The sequence below is a fragment of the Myotis lucifugus genome, unplaced genomic scaffold (genome assembly GCF_000147115.1).
Source record: "Myotis lucifugus unplaced genomic scaffold, Myoluc2.0 scaffold_1234, whole genome shotgun sequence".
Lineage (NCBI taxonomy): Eukaryota > Metazoa > Chordata > Mammalia > Chiroptera > Vespertilionidae > Myotis > Myotis lucifugus.
This window is the reverse complement of record NW_005872282.1, coordinates 49,910-71,029: the sequence shown is the minus strand read 5'-3', so window position 1 is coordinate 71,029 and position 21,120 is coordinate 49,910. Positions and strand designations below refer to the sequence as shown.

The following is a 21,120-nucleotide window of genomic DNA, read 5'->3' as shown; positions in this document are numbered from 1 at the left end:
CCTCCCCCTCCTGACCCCGGCAGCCCTGACCCCTCGCAGCGTGGGGCTCGGTCCCTGGGGAGGGAGACCAGGCATTCAAGCCCCCACAGGGTGGGCACAATTTCTGCTCCTTGGAGGCTCGGAGGCATGAATCCCCAGCGGGCAAAAGACCTGCCTCTCAGATGGGTTCGGTGCCCACGGCTGGGACCCCCACCCCCCAGAACAGCCCCCGCGGCCTGAGCCAGCCAGGCCTGCACACAGCACATCCCTGTCCCTGCTCGCCTGCCGCCCCTGCCTCCATCTTCCTGGCTTCCAGGAACCTGCTGGGACCCCATCCCTCCCCGCCCCCTGGAGCCCACAGGCCTATCACCTGCCCCCCACCTGCCTGTCTTGGGCCTGGCAGGGTCCCCCCACTTTCCCTGCTGCAGACCAGCCCCAGCGTCACTGCCTGCACGGGCCTCACTTCACACGTGTGTGGGCGCAGGATGCCCCTGAGCATCAGCGACGCTGACTTTGCACATGTGTGCCCCTCCCCCCACCGTCTGTTGGGCTGTCCAGGTGTGGAGAGGACTTACCGTGGGCCCCACAGTCCCTGGGGGTCCTCGCTCCCCACTGGTCCCCCTGGCTCCCGCCATGCCCGGGTAGCCCTGCCGAGACGCAGAGGTCGCAGACTGCAGCCCCCAGCGAGTCTGGCCCCTCCTCCCTCTAGCCCTGGCCTGGTCATTCGGTCCCCACTGTCCTGAACCCAGACCAGACCCCACGGCTTGTCCCCAGCTCCACAGGCCTGTTGTTCCTGCAGGCCGTGCCTCATGTCCACCCAGATGGGCAGCTTGGGCACGCAGCCCAGGACCCCTGCTCAGAGCAGCTCCCAGGCACTGAGCTCAGCAGGGACCCCAGGAATGGCCAGCTGGGGAGGGAAGGTGCTTCTGAGAGAGGAGGGTCCCCAGCCCTCCAGTAGGCAGGGAGAAGGGCCTGGGGCCGCATCCCCAGCCAGGCCCACCGGGAGCCCTGGCATCTCCCTGCGATGTGGAATTGGGGTGCAGGCGTGACTGGGGCTGCCCAGCGGGGTGAGAAAGCCCCTCTCCAGCAGCCCTCCAGGGCACAGGACACTGCATGCCCGGCAGGGCCCAGGAAGGGCTGGCCCAGCAGAGTGAGGACTCCCAGGTCACCTTGTGGGGGTGACCACGCTCAGTTCAGCCCCAAGGAACCTCAGGGGGTGTGGGTAGGGATGGGCAGGGTTGGGCTCACGGGGGAGGTGGTGCCTACCCTAGGTCCAGGGGGTCCGGGCAGGCCAGCGGTGCCCTCCAGGCCTCTCATGCCCTGATGGCCAAGGAAGGGCGGGTTGGAGGGGGGCTCGGACCCCACACATTCCTCCCACGGCAGCCCACACCTGGGAAGGGGTGCACCCCTGTGCCTCACTTTGAGAGCAGTGAGCTGGCCAAGTTCAGGGCCTGACCCCACCCTGCATGGGCTGGCCTTCCCCTCCCCTCTGGCCAGGCCACGGGTGGGGGCAGGATGGATGGGAGTGGGGTGAGAGAGAGGGGAAACCCCACCCCACAGACTCCATCTCGAAACCCTCCCCAGCGGGCCTCTCTCCCACCTTCGGACCCTGGAGGCCCGCCTCCCCGGGGTCGCCCTGGTGGCCGGGGTCGCCCTGGAAGAGAGCAGAGGTGCTGGCGAGGCTGGGGCCAAGTCGGACCCAGAGCAGGCCCTGTCCCCGAGACCCTCCCGCCCACTACCTGCAGGCCCGGGAGTCCATGGTCCCCCTTCTCTCCTTTGACCCCTGGTGGACCCTGGAGGGGAAATATAGACTGAGCCCCAGGGCGAAGACTGAGGGGCCCGGGGGCAGTGGGGGTGTGGCAGTGGGGGAGGGAAGGGAGGCAACACCTACCACAGGTCCCTGGACAGTTCGACCCTGGGTCCCTGGTGACCCCTGATGACCTCCAGGACCTCTGGGTCCGGTCTGTCCAGGTGGCCCGGGCTCTCCCTGGAGACACGGGTGCGGGGGGGTGTTGAGAAGGCACCAGGCCGCTCCTGCAGTCCCCCCCTTCCCCCGGTCCCGTAGCACCCTGCCTCTAGCCGGCCTGTGGCATCCAGACCAGGTTCACAGAGGTCTTCAACCCACGGCCACACCTGGGGGGTTCCTGCTGCGACCCTACTCCAGAGCCAGGAACTGGGCCTGGGCCGCCTCTCCAGGTCCCAGAGATGGGGAGTAAAGAAACCCCAAACACCGGTCACCTCACTACACCGTAAACCAAACCTCTAAGGGGCAGACGACACCAACACTATTTAAACTGAGACTGCATGGAAAAATGCTTTGAAATCATTTTTTGTGAATTAAGCATATCAATGCACCAAACTCCATGAAGAAAAAAACGAATTTTCTGAGTGTGAGTGTGAAAATCAGCAAACCAGCGACGCCAGGGACGCGCCATTTTCACAAAACAGTCACTCCCAAGCCGCGTACAATGTGGGCCACCTTCCCTGTCACACTGGCCGCCAAGACCCTGGGTGGGGAGCTGGGCCCTCCTGGGGAGGCACCTCGCTCCTGGGGGGAGCCCCCTGGCTGGTGGACCACGTGGGCTCCCCCCTGTGCTCTTGTGAATGTGCTGGGGGTCCTCCCCAGGAAGGTAGGATCCAGGCCCCCCCAGGACTCCCCAGGACTTACCCTGGGTCCTGGGAAGCCCTGCTGTCCTGAGGCTCCATTCCTGCCAGGGAGGCCCTGCAGGGGCATAGGCAGGGCTGAGCCCAGCATGGCCCTGGGTTCCAGTCCTGCCCTCGGGGAAAGGGAAGGGGCTTCCGGGTGCGGCCACTGTGCAGCCTCGGGGCAGGCGGCCTCTCTGGGGAGGGCTGCACCAAGAGCACACAGCCAGTGCTCACAGACCTGCCTTCCCACTGCAGCCGGCCCTGGAGCCTCCCTCAGGGGGTGCAGAGGGGCTGGACCTGCCCCAGGTGGGGGTCACGACCCTGCTGCAGGCCGGATGGTCCTGGAACTCCACCCCAGTCAGGAAAGATGGGACATGCTAGGTCCCACACCAGAGGAGGGGGGGTTGGCTGGGAAGAGGGGCCGGGGAAGGAAGGGGCTTGCCAGGAGGGGCCCCATGGTTGGGGGTGACAGGCAGCATTTCAGGGTGCGGCAGGCCTGGGGAAGGCTGCTCGGTCCAGGCTCCCAGCTAAGGGGCGCGGCAGGAGCCACCTTCATCTGCCAGTGGCAGCAGATGTTGCCGGGGAGGGGCCGCTGGACTCACTGGAGGCCCTTGGGGTCCCGGGGGCCCAGGTATCTGCGAGGAGCAGGTGCAGGCGGGAGGGAAGGCAGGACAGGTCTCTCCGTTCTTCTAGAAGAAAGGAGACCCATCGTTAAATGGACCCTCTCCCAGATCTTGTCTGACACCTGGGAGGCTGCGGGGGAGGGGAGGGGACCTGATCCTGGGGGCTGACCCCAGGCTGCCCAGCACACACCCCGGGGCAGGACACCCTCTCTCACTGCCACGCAGGCCCCAGCATGGCCAAGCCCGGCATGGTACATGGGGAAGTCACAGAAAAGGGGCGTGGCCCTGAGTGCTGGGTTTTGACCACCCTGCAGCTGGGACCTTCTGGCCAGCTCCAGCCTGCTTTGTCCCCAGGGCCTCCAAGATGCTCCCCAGAAGCCACCTCCTTCAGGAAGCCTGCCCAGATCTCTCCCAGCACCACGATGACCGGGACAGCCAGCCTACCCCCAGACCCTGTGGCACTTGCCCACCTACCGACGCAGGGAGCTCGCAGCACCTGTCCTCCTCCGCCCAGGTGTCACTGCACACGATCTGCAGCATCTGGAGCTGCAGCTACAAGTCAGGGCAGGAGCTCGGTTGGCCAGATGTGGCTCAGACAGGAGGGGCTGGGGATCTGCCGGCCCCTGAGTGGCCAGGCAGGACGAAGCCGAGGCTCACCGCAGCCGAACTGCTCCGGGGGCCCCGGGCCTTGGCCAGCCTCCCCAGCGTGATGAAGCCGGTGGCGGGAGGGCTGCCCGCCTCCCCAATGGGCCTCTCGGCCACCTTCCTACAGTCCACGTAGAGCTGGACCTTGGAGTGTCCCACGGCCACGTGCACCTGCGAGACACCACAGAGTTTCCCCACAGCCCTGGCCAGGTGGGAGGAAGTACCCATCACTGGGGGCCCCACCCCACCCCACCCCCAGTCTCTGGGACCCCACCCCCTCCTGGGCCTCAGTTTCCCCTCTGTGAAATGGACGAAATGCACCCGCTCGGGCCCTTCTAGGATTTGCAGGAGCAGAGAAAAGGGCTGGGATGCTCTTCAACCCAAATTAAGGATGGGGCCCCACAGGATGCTGGGGCGGAGGGGACCGCAGGGGCAGAGGCTGGACGGGCCAAGGTGGCCCCCAGCAAGGAGAGCTCCAGCGTGGCCACGGAGGCTGCTGCTGGGGGTGGGGCACATCCTGCACAGCCCAGGGGAGTCTGTTCCAGAACATGGGGGGCATTGGAGGCTCTCAGGCAGGTGAGGCACAGGCTTTGGTCTATCTGGAACCTTCCAGGACCTTGTGGAAGCTCCCGAAGAATATCCTCCTCACTTCGGGCAGGTCAAAGGTCACCTCCTGCAAGGCCGCCCTGGGGTCGTGGCTGAAGTAGGTCAGGGACTTTCTGCCTGCTGCGGGGCAGGGCGAGGAGCGAGTGAGACCCCACCCACCCACGTGGGGGGGCAAGGCCAGTGTGGAAAGCAGCCCTGCCTCCTGATGGGCATCAGCGCTCTCGGCCTAGTCTGGAGGATCTGCTCAGGGTTATCAGCCGGTGAGGCTTCTAGGGACAGCCTGCCCCCCCCACTCGCCCTCCCAACTGACCGTCCAGCAGGACCCCGAGGACAGGTCGGAAGTCCTCGGCTGTCATCTGCCACAGCGCAAAGGCCTCGCGGGGCGTTTCGGGGAGGAGGCGCAGGAGGAAGACGACTGTGTGCTCAGGCGGGAGGGCGGCCGGGTGGATGTCGCTGTTGGGGCACAGGTTGGGGTCACCACAGGCCTGAGAGGGATGGGGTCTGGAGGGGCCACAGCTATTCCTCAGGGCCCAGACCCATGGGACCAAGATCTCTCCTGCCTCAGTTTCCCCACGCATAACCGGGTGTAAGGGACAGAACTCCCTCCGGGGCTGTGGGGAGATTCAACCAGAGGCGCTCTGAGGGCGAGGCTCTGCCCCGCCCAGGACCGAAGGCCGTTCCATCCCAGCCAGTGTCACGATGCTGTGCCCACACCCAGGTCTCAGCCCACCGCCTGCTCGCCCACCTGGCTCGGCGTGTCAGCTGAGCGTCCCTGAAGAGTGTGAAGGTCCTGGTCGAGCCAAACGCGGAGGGCTCCATGGCCACCCCGCGGATGGAGGCATACTCCCGCTCCACAAGCCCAAAGGCCGCCATGAGGTCAAAGCCTGCAGGGCCACGGTGGAGACCCAGGGACAGACAGGTGGGAGGCGAAGAGAAAGAAAAGCAGGTGTCAGGGTGCAGGGCAGGGAGCCATAGAGGACACCCAAGGCCGAGAGCTCAGCGCCAAAATGGGGTGTGCCCACCTTCCTCCTGCTGCTGACTCGGCCGCCCCAGGGCGCTGTCTGACCCGGCCCGCAGTCACGGATGCCCAGCAGTCTCACCACCCACCGGACTTAGCCACTCAGAGCACCTGCCACTCCTCCAGTGCTGAGCGTACCAAGTGAGCGTGCAGCTCTCCCCACTGGGTGCTCAGCGCTCAGGTGGGAGCGGACAGGAGTGACAGCCCGCCTGGCCCCACTTCCGGTCACAGGTGGGCCTGCCCTGCTTCGGGGTCTGAACGGCGCAGCCTCATTGCTCACTCCCGGGAGACCCCAGAGAGACTCAGCCATCAGGACAGGACGGGCTCCCCTCCCTGTACCTGCTGACACCACCTCACCACCCCGCTCGGCAGAGCCGCCTGGCCACAGCTGCGGCCACGTGTCAGCCGTGGGAGGGTCTCACACTCGCCAGGTGACTGGGTGGCCCCTCTCCCCGCCCAGAGCTTGGTCAGCAGTGGCTCAGGGGGGCTGCACAGGGCCCAGGGCTCCCGCTTGGCCTCTGCCCCACTGAGTCCTAGCTATGGCCTTGGACCAGCCGTGGGCAAACTACGGCCCGCGGGCCGGATCCGGCCGTTTAAAATGAATAAAACTAAAAAAAAAAAAAGACCGTACTTTTATGTAATGATGTTTACTTTGAATTTATATTAGTTCACACAAACACTCCATCCATGCTTTTGTTCCGGCCCTCCGGTCCAGTTTAAGAACCCATTGTGGCCCTCGAGTCAAAAAGTTTGCCCAGCCCTGCCTTGGACAGTGACCTTGCACAAGCCTCAGTAACCTAGACTGTGAACCTTGAGGTGCCTCCTGTAAAGGTGTGAGCCTGCCTGCCTGATGCCCTGTACTGTCCCCAGGCCCTTTCCTAGGGGCCCGAGAGGAGGGGGGACAGGTGGGGGTGGGGAGCGAGAGCACCTGCCTCAGGACAGGACCCACCTGCAAGGGAGCCATCTGGGTGGAGGGCTGGGCAGGCTGCTGAGAGGCGACAGAAGGTCAGGGTCAGCGGGGAGGAGCCCCTGGGCAGTGGGCCTCCTGCGGCTGGAGATGGGCTGGAGCCCAACTGCTGCCTCCCCTCTCGCAGGTCCTTGGACCTGTTGCCCCCGTGCCTCAGGGACGGGGAGGGATGGGGTGGTGTCCCATCATCGCAGGGTCTTTACTTCCACCCCTGGAAGGCAGCACTCCCCATGGTGCTTCCACTGACAGGGTATCGGCCACCCCGATGTGTCCCAAATGGCAGGGCCAGGGAGATGCCAGGGTGTGCGGACACGCCCCCCGGCCGCACGCCGTCCAGGGCTGTGCAGGCGTGGCCCACCGCCAGGCGCTCAGGGTGTTCTGGGGCGTGAAGGGCACTGAGTGCAGCAGCTGTCCACTGAGCAGTGGGGCCCCCAACCCTAGAGGCATTCAAGCCAAAACTACAGGACCATGGAGGGGACACAGAGGGAAGCTGAGGTGACCAGGCTGGCTGGCGCCTGAGGGCCTTCGGCTCCCAGCGTCTGGGCCTGTCCACAGCACCAGCACAGACAGCACAGTGGTCCCTCCGCGTGGGCCTGGCCTGCAGGGGCAGGGCCCGGGAACACTGACACCACGGCCAGGTGCTGGGCGCCTCTCCTGGTCATCTGCCATGGCCTGTGCGCCCGCCCGCCTGCCTGTCTGCGAGCGGCCCTGTGGGCTGCACGGCTGCCCTGACCTCGGCACAGATAGAGGGCAAGGACACGGTCCCCAGCTTTGGGCCTTGCGGACGAGGGGCCTGGCCAACCAGCGGGAGCTTTGCTGGTCTCAGCTGTCTCTACAGCGAAGTCTTCACGCAAAAACCCGATTCCCTTCTGCTCGACAGCAGCGCGGGCCCTGTGCTGGCAGCGACAGGGCCTACCGCCGGTGGGAGGGCCCCGGTTGAGTGGCCCCACAGTTCTGGGCGCTGGGGGCTGCCTGGGGCCTGGGGTTTCATGCCCACTCACCCGTTTGGCCTGTGGCAGTCACTGCCACACTCTCTCCTGCTCCGTACACTGCTGAGACCAGGACCCTGTACGTGGTGGCTGCCAGCAGGTCAGGGAGCATCGCATGGCTCCTGGGTCCTGGAACAGAGACCTGGGGGCACAGCTGCTGAGCCACCCGCCACCAAGCGCCTCTGCTCGCTTAGGCACCTCCGCTCCTTCGTCTGTGTCTCGCCTCGGAAGCACGCGGCAGACAGGTGGCCACGCCTCCCCCCGCCACCAGGCCCCAGGCCCACGAGGGGCGATGGCTCCCTGATCCACTAAGACTCACTGATTTCTCTGGTCCGGAGCCTGAGGCCAGCATGTACGTGAGCCGGTAGTGGAGGACGTGGCCAGTGGGGGGCGTCCAGCTGACCCGTAGGCTGTTTGGTGACTCAGAAGCCAGGGTCAGGTTGGAGGGTGGGCTCCGGCTGACTGAAGGGCAGTGGGGGGTCAGCAAGGGCTGGGCCAAAAGGCAGCAACATGCTTCAGCACGCTCTGTGGCACGCCCTGCCACATGACCCTCCCTCCCACCCCCACCCCCCACACCGGTACCACACCTGCAGCCCTGGGACCTCGGGCAGACAGGCCCCCGGTCAGCTCTGAGACCACCGTGAGCACTGTGCCCACCAGGTGACTCGGACCCTCGGCCACCCTGGGACACCTGCCTGGAAGGCCGGGGCCTTAGGGAACTGCCTGTGGGTGCCCCTGGGAGTGTGGGGCTGAGGCGGTCTGGGGCCCTGGGGCGGCGCCACCCCCTGTAGCTGAGGGGTCACCTCTGGGGCTGTAGTGGAAGGACACGGGGTCGCTGTGGGCCCCGTCCCTGTAGGAGGCCAGGATGGTGATCTCGTGCTCCAAGGGCCCCCCCAGGCCGGGCAGGACGGCCGTGCACAGGCTCCCCGGGACGGAGATCTGTGGAGAGGAGGGGCAGGTGTCCACTCTGCGAGTGGTGGCTCCCACGGGGCTGGCTGGGCTGGGCAGGCAGGTCCCGAGATGCCACACTGGGTGGAAGCCTAGGAGCTGGGGATGGGCAGGGGTCTTCTCTCTCACATACCTCATGGGCCTTCCTGTCCCCCAGAGGCGTCCACTTGATCTGGTAGGCCAGCACCCCGGACGCCGCTGCGGCCGCCCACGCCAGCCGGACCGCATCCCCAGGGAGCTCTGTCACGGACAGCTGGCTCGGGCCGGGGACTTTCCCTGGAAGAGGGCAGGGAGACAGGCTGGACGGCAGGGCCTGCGCCACCCCCTGGGGTGACTCACAGCCTGTTAAAGAGGTTTTGCTGGCTCGAGTCACACTTGGGGGCCGAGGGGACCCCCATTTTCTATGTGGGGGCTGTGCCCACATTCCCATCCTCCTCGGACTGGGCCCCGACTGCACACTGGCGGCTCCGGAGGACTCACGTGTGGTCAGGCGGCCGGTCGTGGTGGAGGAGCCGCCCCCAGGGTAGAGGCGGGTGACGCGGACAGTGTAGGTAGTGGAGGAGGAGAGGGGGCCCAGGGTGACCGAGGTGGCATTGCCAGGAGCCTCTATCTGCGAGGTGGGGGCCATACGAGCGGGGCCTGGAGCTGACCCTTCACGCTGGGAGCAGGCATCCCCTGCCTAGATGGAGACCAGGCCCCGGCCCACTGCCCAGGACAGCCCATGGCCTCGCCCCGAGTGGGGAAGGGGAACGCAGGTCTCCCACACGATGGCAGGGCCTCCTGGGGCTTCCCCATCCCCCAAACAGCCCAACAGCTGGATTTCACCCCTGACAGCACTCCGTGCCCCATGCCTCATCGGGGCTGTCATTCACCGTCATTCTTTGCTTCACACGTGTCCCCCCAACCCCTGCCAGATTGGGGCCCCCAAGGGCAGGGACGGTGTCAGTGCTCTGTGAATACAGGGCGGGCAGCTGAGGTGCTGGGCCCCGTGGACACTTCAGCACCCTGGACGCCAGTTCCCCCACAGGACATCAGCCTGCTCTCACCTGCCCCGAGTGGCTGCCCTTGCTGGACAAGTAGCTGACCCTGAACAGCTGCACCGGCCTCAGGGTGCCCTCCCAGGACACACGGGCCGAGTCATGGCTCACGTCTGAGAAGATCAAGGGTGTGGGGGGAGCCAGGGGAGCTGTGGACACAGCAAGGCTTCAGGGACCAGCAGCCACCGCCCCCCCCCCCCGAGTGAATGGGGGAAGCATGGGCGATGGCCAGGCCAGTGGGGCCACCAGACGGGGACCTCACCCCATGGAAGGCCTCTGCCCACTGGTGGGTGGCAGACTGGGGAGGTGGGCACTCACGGGTCCTGGCGTGGATGCCCCGGGCCTCACTGGCCTGTGCACCTTGCAGGCTCTGCACCCAGATGTCATAGTCCCTGCCCGGCTCCAGGCTACCCAGCAGCACCTCCGGCTGCCCAACCTGCACCTGGGGGGACACTTCCATTAGCCCCTGCTCACCTCGCTCCCCACCCCATTGGCCCCAGCTGCCTCCTCCACCCTCTGTCACGCACCTCTCTGCCCTCCTCCTCGCCCTTGGGGGAGGCCAGCGAGTACCGCACCAGGTATTGGGTGGCCCCCGCCGAGGGCTGCCAGGTGAGGTGGATGGTCCTGGGCGTCACTGTGGCCAGGGCGAGTGCCTGGGGCGGAGGCAGAGGCACTGGAAGGGGGCACCACAGGAGAAAGCATCACAGATCAGGGACACAGGCTGGAGGACAGCCCTGCGGGCACCCACGACGACGCTGAGTCTCTTCCCCAAACTTCACCCTGGGCCAAGTCTCCAGCTCACAGCTCTGGGGAAAGCCACCCGTGGGTCGCTGTTTGGGGTGGGAGAGCCATGGCCCCCAAGAGGTAAACAGCCCATGAGGAAGCCAGAGGCAGCTGGCCACATGCCGCGTGCCCTGAAATGGCAACGATGGAGCAGCGTGGGGCTGCACGGGGGAGAGCTAAGGGCGCAGGGTTTCTGTTCTAAAGTTGACAGTGGGGACAGTGCATGACTCCGTGGACACAGAACGCCACTGCTGTGCACTTCCAGTGCAGAGCCGCAGGACGCCTCACCGCGTGGTGAAGGGCTCAGGGCAGGCGCCCCACTGCGGCCCAGCAGGGGCCTGGGGCTCCAGAAACATGTGAACAGTAACAGTACTGTTCTGGTTGTGGTGATGGCACAAATGACATCACTGGTACTCAGAGGAGGGCACTGAGGGTCAGGGAGGTCCAGTGACTCTGCCTCGGTCACACGGCAAGTTGGGAGTGGTGCCCCACCCCGGATTAAGACTAAAACCCATAACAGCCAGCTGCCCCACCCACCTGTGGTCACCAGGCCCCGTAGGCCCTCACCCACCCCTGCCTCATACACAGGGAACACGGACAGCAGGTACTCTGTGCCGGAGGCCAGGCCATGCAGCTCCGTGGACGTGCTGGGCCCATCCACCTCCACCTGCAACAGGAGGAGCCTGGGTGGAGCCGGCCGAGTGGACATGGGCAGGGCGGGGTCAGTCCTGGTTTCCTGCCAGCTCCATCCAGGGCTCCTGGAGCAGAGCAGCTCCTAGGCACCAAGCAGTCACGGGAGGCAGGAGCAGCCACATCTGCCACAGCTGCTCACTGGCCACCTGAGTGGCCTGAGGACTCGGGCTGTGGCAGGGCCACCTGCACTCTACCCTTTCCCCACATTGATTTCATCCTCCCTGGGTCTCCATTCCAGCCCCGACTTTGCATGGACAGGAGGAAGGCCACTCTCACCTCCTGGGGGGCACCACCCCTAGAAGGCCGCCACACCAGCAGGTACTTGAGTGGCGGCTGCAGGGCTGGAGTCCAGGACAGGTGGACGCTGGAGGAGGTCACCTGGGTCAGGACTAGGCTGGTGGGAGCGGAGAGGGGGTCCAGGGTTGGAGGAGCTGCTGCCGGTTTAACTGAGGGAAGAAGGGCAGATGGTCAGCGCCCCAGCAGGCAGCTGGCATAGAGACTCTTCCTGCTCCCCCTGGTGGCCACTTCTAGGAAGAACAGGTGTTCCCCAGGTGGGAGCTGCAGACCCACGCAGGGCCAGGGGAAAGGGGTGGGAGAGGTTTTGGGGAGTCCTTACAGGGGAGGGCAGGGCCTGGCCAGGCTTCAAGCATAGGTGACCTGCCCTGGAGTCCCCATCTGACAGCTCACCTGGGCCGGGACGTGGGCTTCTGCCCTGGACCTGCTGGCAAACTAGGCGGCTGAGCAGGCCGGCCAGTGTGCTGAGCTGGGGGAAGTCCTGCACGTGGTGGACGGTGATGTCCAGTGGCGGGGACGCCAGGAGCCTCAGCTCAGCCTCATCAGCATTCTTCACACCTGCCCACGGGGCCCAGAGAATGGGAAGGGGCCCCCGTGGAGCCTTGTCACCGCTTACAATCGGAGTCACCCATCGGGTTGGGAAGCCATCCTGGTACCCAAGACTCCACAGGACCCAGGACTGGGTCATCTAACAGGGCCCCGGGAGAGATGGCAGCTGGGGCTGGTGCAGAGGTGAGGCTGGGCGGGGATATGTTTATAGACCTGCAAACTGGCCCATGCCCCACTGCCGTGACTGCAGCCTCCCTGCAGGTGCCCGCGGTGCTCAGAGCCTGGCGTGAGCACCATCACAGCCCCCTGAGCAGGGATGGGTCCTCCCATTTTGCAAACTCAGGGCTAAGGCTGAGAGGCCAGGGGCCCTCCAGCCCCAGAGGGGGCGGAGCAGGCATGCAAACTCCCACCTGCACGGCTGTGAGAACTCTGCAGAGATCCGGCTGCTCACCCACAGCAAAGATGTCGACATCCAGGCTCTTGAGGATGCGGCCAGCAGCACAGGCATCGTCCTGGGACTTTCCGTCCGTCACGAGAATCACCACCTTGGCTGCCTCTGGGCGGGGACCTGCTGCAGGCCTCAGGTTCTGCTCCAGCACGTGGGTCAGGGCCAGGCCTTGGGAGCAACGGGGATCGAGTGCAGGGCCTCCACCACCCATTCCCACCCTCCTGCCCAAACCTCCTCCAGCCATTGGCCCCACGCTCTGCCCACCGTGTCAGTCCTGGACCCTCCAGGCTGGGGCATCTGCAGGGCAGGGACACCTCCTCCCCTACCCTCAAAGGCACGGAGGCCCCCAGTGTGGGGAACAGGGAGGAGACTGTGCTGTGGGGACACCCCCAAGGAGTTGCTTCCAGCAAGGCCATGCCCACACCCACTGGTGGCCCCTTCCAGAAGCTTCTGTCTACCAGAGGAGCCACTCACTTTCAGCAAAACCACCCACCAGAAACCACATTTTGACCAGAAAGAAATTAGGGTGAGCCCAGCTGGTGAACTCAGTGGTTGAGCATCAACCTATGAACCAGGAGGTCAAGACTCAATTCCCCGTCAGGGCACATGCCTGGGTTTCAGGCTCCATCCCCAGTAGGGGGCATGCAAGAGGCAGCCCATTGATGATTTCCTCTCATTATAGATGTTTCTCTCTCCCTCTCCTTTCCTCTCTCTGAAGTTAATAAAAAAGAAAACTTTAAAAAATAAATGAGGGTGATTTGTCATTTACAAAGGTGAGAGTGGGGGCCAGCTCTGCCCGGCACTGGGCTTGTTTTATGCACAAACCTGCAAGTCTGGGAGGGATGTAAAGGGAGGCTGAGCGCAGGGCAGCATGCGGGGAGGGCGGCAGGGGCAGACCTGTGAATGTGTTTCCCCCTCTGTAGTGGAGGCTGTGCACGGCTGCCAGCACCTCCTCCTTGGTGCTGAAGGTGTTCAGGTCCCACTCGGTCTGGGGGTCTCCACTGTACTGAGTCAGGCCTGAAAAGACGGGTGCGGGCATGGCTGCTGGAGTGCTGGGCGGAGGCAGGACGCACACAGCCTGGCCGCCCGGGGTCGCTAGGGAGAGCACATGCTTGCAAAGCCCTTGCTTTCCACACAGGATTTACCAGAATGTCCCCCAGGGGCCAGTTGTCCCATCAGTACAGCTGGGGACCCCACCTGGCCTGGTGCTGCAGGCCACACCAGTCAGCAAAAAGGTCTCCTCCCGCCCCTGGCCCACTTCACGCCTGCATGGGACCCAGGGAGAGACTGTGAGGACCACCGGGTGGGGCCTCAGGGTATGGGGCCAGAACCCACCTACTTGGACTTTATCCGGCCCAATTTCAAAGGGCTCGATGATGCTGGCCAGGAAGTCTTTGACCTGCTGGAAGTGACTGTGGCCAATACTCCAAGACCCGTCCACTAGGAAGATCATGTCGGCGGGTGTGGGAGGCATGCAATGGAACTGGAGGCCAGCTGGGTGGGCAAGGAAGGAGAGGTGTGGGCGAAGCCCACCGCCACTGCAGGACGCCAAGCTGCTCTGAGCTGGGCTCCAGCCACCCAGGATCTCCTTCTCTGGGTTAGTGGAGGGGCTGGGGCCACAGGGTTTCGGCCTCTGGCTGAGCCTTGGTGAGTCTTGGGGGACAGGTTCCAGAGGTGCTTCGATCTCACCAGACTCAGGAAACCCTGTGTGGACCTTGGGCCATGGGGCCAGCTCCTCCAAGCCCGTCAAAGAAGGCTAATGGAGCCCCAGCAGCTCTGCCCTCCAGGACCCTTGGCAGGGCTGGCCACTGTGTGCTTGTCTATGTGAGGGCTACTATTCGAGATCAGCCCCCCGCCACACGCACACACGCACGCGCACACACACACTCACACTCATGCACACACACTCATACACTGGCACACACACACTCACACACTCACACACGCACGCACGCACACCCATACACTCGCGCACACATACAGAGGCTGACACCCAGAGGCTCCAAGGCAGGTCAACCGACTGGAGTGGGTGTGGTCAGTACCACGGACAGCTCCATCTGCCTGCTCTGGGCTGAGGTCTCACCTCTGGCCTGAGGGCTTGTCCTGAGGACCCAGGAGCTCTGGAGACAAAGCTTTGTGACCCCTGTCTGGGGTTTGGGGCCCCCTGAGTTTAGCACAGAGACAGCACCTCCAGGCTGAGCCCAGAGTCAGGGTCAGAGGCCATGTGGAGGCTCCTGAGAAGGCAGGTGCAGTGAGACCATCTGATGAGGGAGACACAGCCCTGCGTTCAGGACCTTGTGCAGGAAACGGCACACCTGCTCCAGGTCACACCACCCCTGCCCCTGCAAGCCACGGACGCTGGTGCCCTGGCCGTCTTACCTGGCGTCTCTCTGTTTCTCACAGACGTCCTGGTGCGGCTGGGCCTTTCTGGGCTGAGCTGAGCAGGGGCCTTTCCCCCGGGGCCTCTGGGGGAGCGTTGATCCTTGCCAGGAAATCCTGGGGGAGGTCACAGCTGTCACTTCTCACCTAAAACACTCATCCTGGGGGATACCTGGGGGGTCGGGAGGATGGGACCAGGCACTGGGGCCCTGGGAACACCCCAGGGAATGACCTGCCCCGTGGGTTTGAGTGAGCCTCAGAGAGTGGCTAGAGAGCATGAGGTCAACTATCAGGAAGAAAGTTCTGGCCACGTGCAGAGAAAACATGAGACGCTGGACTCCGCTCCTCCCAGAAACTTACCCTCACCCCACCTGGACCCACCCAGAGCGGGCGGGTCTTGGCTTGGGGCCAAGATGACTCGGGGGTCAGGGTCCTGGCTCCCCATGTGGGAAGGTGTGGGCTCCAGAGCTGCCCCCAGGGGCCTCCAGCTGCTTCTGCTCGCAGAGTGACTCCTCAGATCCTCGACTGCAGAGATGCAAGTGGCTGTCAGGACCCTACCAGGGCGCAGAGGCCTCGGGGGGCCGTGGGCCTGTCCACACAACCCTCCCAGCAAGGGCACATCCCGGGCTCCGTGGGACCCCGGTCCCATAGGAGACAGGTGGGGGGTCAGGAGTTATAATTGAGGCTCCTTGGCGGCCTCATGAGGAGCAGAGCTCAAACGCAGGCCTAGGCTGCCAGCCCAGAAGCATTGCCAGGGCTCAGCTGCAGCCGCCTTGCCACAAACTCACCCCCAGAGACGGGAACCCATGTGGGGGACAGTGGACTTACTCACAAACTCCCTCTGAGCCAGCAGGACGTTCCCTGAGCCAGTGAGCTCAAAGATCTGCAAGGTGTACCCCTTGGAGGGGCTCAGGCCTCCCACTGTGGCCTTGGGGGTCTTGGTGGTCAGCATCACCTCCTGCTCCACGTCCCCTGGGATGGGGTTGGAAAGAGCTGGTGAGGCCAGCAAAGTGCGTGTATATGTGTGTGCCCACATGGGTATCCTATGTGTGTATATGTGTGTGTGCATGTGTGTCCAGGCTCCTCCTCATTCCGCACACACACTGCCCTGCTTGGGCGCCCACACCACACCCGGCCTTGGGGACTCTGGGGTCCTGGTGTGTTAGTACCAGCTGTTCTCACACTCACTCTGGCCCAGAGGTCTGTCATTCTTTCCTCCAACCCGACCCGTCCCCCAGCTGCACCCCACCTGCTATGTGCTAGACGCAGACTTCATGCAGTCTGAGCCTTGGACATGAGAACAAAGTCCACTCCCTGTTCCCCGCGCACTCCTACAGGAGCCGAGCGCCTTTCCCAGGGAGAGCATGGCACAGAGCCCATGCGAGCAGCATTCACACAGCAGCTCAGCAAGCACTGCCTTTGCCTGCAGTTCCACACCAGCTCGGGCTGCACGCTGGGCAGCGCCAGGCCTCAGCTCAGCAGGCACCCCTGCTGCTGAGTTACGAAACCCAACAAGGCTATGAAGAGTGGGAAGAAAGGACAGGACAAAGGTGGAATGAGTGTAACAAAAACAAAAGTAGGAAGATGAATATTTAAACCCAAATCTGCGGGTCATTCGATGGAATAGAAATTGGAAAAAATGTTTCAATGAAAAGGCCACGTCTGTCTCACTGTGTGAAAGCAACACCAGCTCTGCGCTCCTGGGAAGATGCACCTAAGAGAAGTGAACAGAGATCTCCCTGGACCAACACGATGGCACAGAAGGGAGAACCTCAGTGAGAACGCCAGCGAGCAGGAGGAAGCTCCGTGGTGAAGGGCCATCTGCCAGGAAGACATGATTTAAATGGTGCCCCTATAACAGCCTCAACATACAAAGCAACAAAGGTGAGGCAACAGAGAAAGACGCACCTACGACCACAGTAGGGGGTTTATGGATGAGTGGACTAAAAACCAGGGAGGATATAAAAGAATCATCAGCAGATGTAAAGACACCCTACTGAACAGGAAACATATTGGCAAATCATATCTGATAAGGGGCTAGTGTCCAAAATATATGAAGAACTCATACAAATCAATAGCAAAAAACCCAAATCATCCAATTTAAAAATGGACAAAAACCTGAATAAACATTTCTCCAAAGAGTACATACAGGTACATGAAAAGATGCTCAAAGTCACTGATCATCAGAGAGATGCAAATTAAAACGACAATGAGCTATCACCTCACACCTGTCAGGATGGCTACCATCAACAAATCAACAAACAAGTGCTGGCAAGGATGCGTAGAAAAGGGAAGCTTTGTGCATTGCTGGTGGGAATGCAGACTGTGGAAAACAGTATGGAGGTCCATAAAAAAATTAAAAATGGCCCGGCCAGTATGGCTCTGTGGTTGAGCATCAACCTATGAACCAGGAGGTCACAGTTTGATTGGTCAGAGCACACGCCCGGGTTGCAGACTCGATCCCCAGTAGGGACATGAGGCAGCCGATGGATGATGCTTCTCATCGATGTTTCCATCTCTCTTTTCCTCTCCCTTCTTCTCTAAAAGTCAATAAAAACCTATTTAAAAAAACAACAACAACAACACTTAAAATGGAACTGTCTTGCCCAAGCCGGTTTGGCTCATGGATAAAGTGTCAGCCCGTGGACTGAAGGGTCCCGGGTTTGATTCCGGGCAAGGGCATGTACACATGTACCTCGGTTGCAAGCTTGATCCCCAAGCCTGGTCAGGGCGCGTGCAGGAGGCAACCAATCGATGTATTTCTCTCATATTGATGTTTCTCTCTCTCCTCTGTCTCTCCTCCTCCCTTACTCTCTCTCTAAAAATGAATGGAAAAATATCCTTGGGTGGGGATTAGCAAAAATAAACAGAATCTACAGAACAAGCTGATTGATAAAATAAAATAAAATAAAATAAATGGAACTGCCTTTAGGCCCATCAATCCCACTTCTGAGTGTCCATGCGAAGGAAACTAGATCACTGTCTCCAGCGGGCACAGCGCCATGTCCAGTGAGCGCTGCTCACACAGCTGACGTCATTCACACTGTTCACAACCATGGACGAATGGCTATGGGAATGTGATGGACACACATGGAATATTACTCAACCACAGAAATGAGGAAATCTTACCACTTTAAGAACATGGATGGACCATGGAAGCATTATGCTAAGAAAAATAGGTCTAAGACAAATATTGTACAATCTCACTTATATGCGGAACCTAGAAACTCATAGAGAAGGAGATGGGACTGTGGCTGCCAGAGGTGGAGGCTCGGGAGGGGACAGACTCCCAGGTATAAGTCAGTCGAGGGTTGGAATGTACCAAACTGACTACGGCTGATGCTGGTCTAGGATACACAGGGAAGATGTTCAGAGAGTGAATCCTGTTTTCATCCTATCACTTTGCTGTATCTTGGAGAGAGGATCACTGTGAGAGGCAGCTACTGCAGTCCTTTCACAGCACATGTGAACCAACCCCCCTGTAGGCTGCGCTGATATGCTCAGGTATGTCAGTTACTTCTCACTAAAACTGGGAAAGGTATAAACGATTTGGAAAATGAGGGAGATGAATTTGGCTTCATGAAAATATTAGAAAACTACACCCAAGTCAAGGGGTTATTCCTGGGAGCAGAGGGCAGGTGGGACGGGGTGGGACTGTGGGCCCAGGACGGCCCTTTTCCCCCAGGGGCGAGCTCAGGCCCCGCATCACTTTCCGCCCATCCCTGTGATGACACTCTTGTCCATGGGCTCTCCGTCGGCCATGTCTGCGGAGCTCTGTGGCCAGCCTGTGCCGGCCTCCAGGACCCCTCGGCCTCCCTCCTGCTCCAGGAGGCCCTCCCAGCCACTAACATGCAGGATCCTGAAAGGGCTCTAGCTGAGCAGGGATCCACTGTTTCTTCAAAAGCCAGTGGCTGGGCGCCTTCTGCATGTGCCAGGCATGGGGTCACATGGGAAACGTAAGATTCTCCTACTACACGCCCTGCCCCAGCAAGGAGGGCAGAATCACACAGCCACGTGGGTGCTGAGACGCAGAGTCGGTAAGTGACAGCCGTGCACAGCCGCCTTCCATCCTCACAGCGGGTGGGGAGGTGCAGGGCCATACCTGCCATGGGCTTCACCTGCACCAGGTAGCCAAGGCCACCCCCCTCCGACTCCGTCCACTTGATCTGCAGCTGGTCCTCGGGCAGCACAGCTAGCTTCAGGCGGCCATTTGCTGGGGAGACAGGACAGGGTGGTCAGGACTGACCCCCAGGAGCCACCCCAACAGCTGTGGGGGGCCAAGGGACCTGTCTGGTGTGAGGAGGCCTTGGCCCCACTGCGGGGACCTTGAGAAAATGAAGCCCAGCCCAGGGCTGGAGGGGGACCGGGGCCTCCTAAGGGTCCAAGGTGCCAGGACCACCCCCACTGGCTCTCTGAGGGGTGTCCCCCTGCCCGGGCTGAGGCTGAGCGAGGCCTGGGCTAGCATCCCGGAGACGCCATACTGCCCCGCAGGCGACAGCAGGCACTGAGCCAACAAGGCAGCTACACCTCCCTGGATTCCCCTCCAAGTCTGGGTGGGGGTGGGCGGTGGGAGAGGCAGCTGTGTGGCTACTGCAGACCCCCAGCTGCTGAGGTTACAGTGAGGTTCACACAGCCCCATGGGGTGGGCGCCCTGGAATGTGAGGGTGCCGTGAGGGTGCAGCTTGGAGGACAGGGAGCAGTGGTGGCCTGAGCCCGGGCATATCCTGACCTCCCAGGCAAGCTTCCGGGAGTTCCACCGTGAGAGCAGCTATTTTTGGAAAATGGGGACAGAGATGGGCTTCTTCTGGCCGCCCCCTGAGAGCCGGGTGCGCGGGGAGGAGGGCAGGGAATGGGGGCACCCGTGCAGACACAATGACGCTTCAGAGCAGGAGCAGCTGAGCCTGCCTCCGGTGGGGGGTGGGGGTGGGGGGGGGGCGCTGCTCCCTGCAACTCCAGGCTGAAAGACAGGAATGTCTGGGGCTTTGAAAAGCCCCTTGTGAGCAGGGGCCCAGCTCGGGCTCATGAAGAGCCTCTGTGTGTCCCTGTGCCTCTGACATGCTGGGGAGGCACCCCACGCTGCCTCTCGGGTCCCGATGGTGGGGGTCTACACAGGATGCTGTGCAGACAGCGCCCCCTCCACAGGGCCATCCTCAGGGAAGGGCTGCCACCCCAGCGTCTGCCAGAATCCTGCAGGGACCTGGTGAGGGGCTGCCAGCAGAGTCCTGAACTCACTGTCCTGGGGGCACTTAGTGACCCGACCCCACCCTGGTGTGGTCCTGTCAGAGCCCCCGGACTGAGGGGCCCCTCCAGGCGCAGTCGCCAACCTGGTGCAAAACCAAACAGAAGTCCTGCCACAAAAATAAGCAGGTCGGCTCCCCTTGGCCTGGCTGAGCCGCACCCTGAGCAGAGCAGTCCCAGCCGTGACCCGTGACCCACGGGGTGAGCTGGGACAGTGGGAGGCGGCCCTGCCCTCACTCCCCAGGGGCTGCACTCTGGGCCAAGCCGGCTCCAGAGCCTCAGTCCCCAGATGCAGAGGCCATCCCAGCGCCCACTCACCCAGCTTTCCTGGGACAAACTCAGTCAAGGTGCGACCCTTTTGGGGCGTCACAAACAGCCCGGCCATGGACGTTCGCCCCTAAAGGGAAATGGAGTGAGTGCCCTCTAGGATGTGGTCAGAGCCAGGCCACGTGAAGGGCTGAGGGAGAGGCTGCTGTGAATGTAACACCCCACGCGCCTAGACAAGCAGGGAGGGGCTAGAAGCAACGCCCGTGTTGTGAGGGCTCACCTTACTGCAGGTTTGTACTGTTTGTAAGGTGTTCATGGAATAATTAATAACAGAACATTAATATGAGAGAATTACTGCAGGGTATTAATACCTGTTTTTAAAAAATTAACCAGAAAACAGAAGCCTCCCCAAGGCGAGGTGAAAGGTCACAAGGCCAAAGGTGAAGCAGCCAGCTGGAGCCTAGACTTGGCAAAGGAGCACAGATGACCCCTTGGGCCGTCAAGCACCAATTCCACCGGGACAGCCACCACTGGGGGCCAGAGCAGGCGGGGGCTCAGTCCCCAGAAAGTCCCCACCCCTTGTCCTTACCTTGTTCCTGGCCAAGTCCCAGGGTAACACCCAGCCACAGCCAGAGGCAGACCCCTAAGTGGGGGTGCACGTGGGCACCCATGGTGCTCAGCCTGGGGAAGGAGAGGGCGCTCAGCCTTCTGTCCATCTGTCCCTTCCTGATGGCAAAGCCAGAGCTTCTCCATCCACAGCGGGGACTGTGCCCCCTCCAGACGTCCCTGGACGCTGCACCCTCAGCCGCTCGCCCCACCCACTGTGGCCCCGTCTGCAGGTCCCACAAGAGCTTTCTGAGCGAGAGGTCAGCTGCCCCTCTGCCAGCCACCCCGCCCCCGACGCTGGTTCAGCCGCAGCTGGGCCCCCATCCCGTCCTCAGGACGCCCACGGCCAGCTGGCCAGCTCAGCCCTGACCCGTGGCTGCACTCACTCACTCACTCATCGCTAGA

The 21,120-nt window shown here is 62.4% G+C and overlaps 1 protein-coding gene across 1 annotated transcript in view; it reads right to left on the bottom strand.

The window, feature by feature from the left end:
* The window catches only part of COL20A1 (collagen type XX alpha 1 chain), a 21,525-nt gene extending 745 nt beyond the window's left edge, over nt 1–20,780 (bottom strand). Inside the window, exons 1-31 of the mRNA XM_023748271.1 lie at nt 20,699–20,780; nt 18,707–18,817; nt 15,433–15,576; nt 14,986–15,129; nt 13,561–13,719; nt 13,123–13,242; nt 12,229–12,393; nt 11,622–11,786; nt 11,211–11,368; nt 10,779–10,908; nt 9,986–10,131; nt 9,777–9,900; nt 9,468–9,607; nt 8,902–9,031; nt 8,555–8,697; nt 8,277–8,412; nt 7,793–7,935; nt 7,486–7,615; nt 6,467–6,502; nt 5,245–5,383; nt 4,810–4,952; nt 4,510–4,619; nt 3,906–4,064; nt 3,723–3,800; nt 3,228–3,314; nt 2,648–2,701; nt 1,719–1,772; nt 1,580–1,633; nt 1,246–1,299; nt 555–626; nt 361–427 (exon numbers count right to left, since the gene is read on the bottom strand). Of these exons, the coding sequence (XP_023604039.1) occupies nt 361–427; nt 555–626; nt 1,246–1,299; nt 1,580–1,633; nt 1,719–1,772; nt 2,648–2,701; nt 3,228–3,314; nt 3,723–3,800; nt 3,906–4,064; nt 4,510–4,619; nt 4,810–4,952; nt 5,245–5,383; nt 6,467–6,502; nt 7,486–7,615; nt 7,793–7,935; nt 8,277–8,412; nt 8,555–8,697; nt 8,902–9,031; nt 9,468–9,607; nt 9,777–9,900; nt 9,986–10,131; nt 10,779–10,908; nt 11,211–11,368; nt 11,622–11,786; nt 12,229–12,393; nt 13,123–13,242; nt 13,561–13,719; nt 14,986–15,129; nt 15,433–15,576; nt 18,707–18,817; nt 20,699–20,780 (3,577 nt within the window). The remainder of the gene's footprint in view (nt 1–360; nt 428–554; nt 627–1,245; nt 1,300–1,579; nt 1,634–1,718; nt 1,773–2,647; nt 2,702–3,227; nt 3,315–3,722; nt 3,801–3,905; nt 4,065–4,509; nt 4,620–4,809; nt 4,953–5,244; nt 5,384–6,466; nt 6,503–7,485; nt 7,616–7,792; nt 7,936–8,276; nt 8,413–8,554; nt 8,698–8,901; nt 9,032–9,467; nt 9,608–9,776; nt 9,901–9,985; nt 10,132–10,778; nt 10,909–11,210; nt 11,369–11,621; nt 11,787–12,228; nt 12,394–13,122; nt 13,243–13,560; nt 13,720–14,985; nt 15,130–15,432; nt 15,577–18,706; nt 18,818–20,698) is intronic.
* Nucleotides 20,781–21,120: the final 340 nt, after the last annotated feature.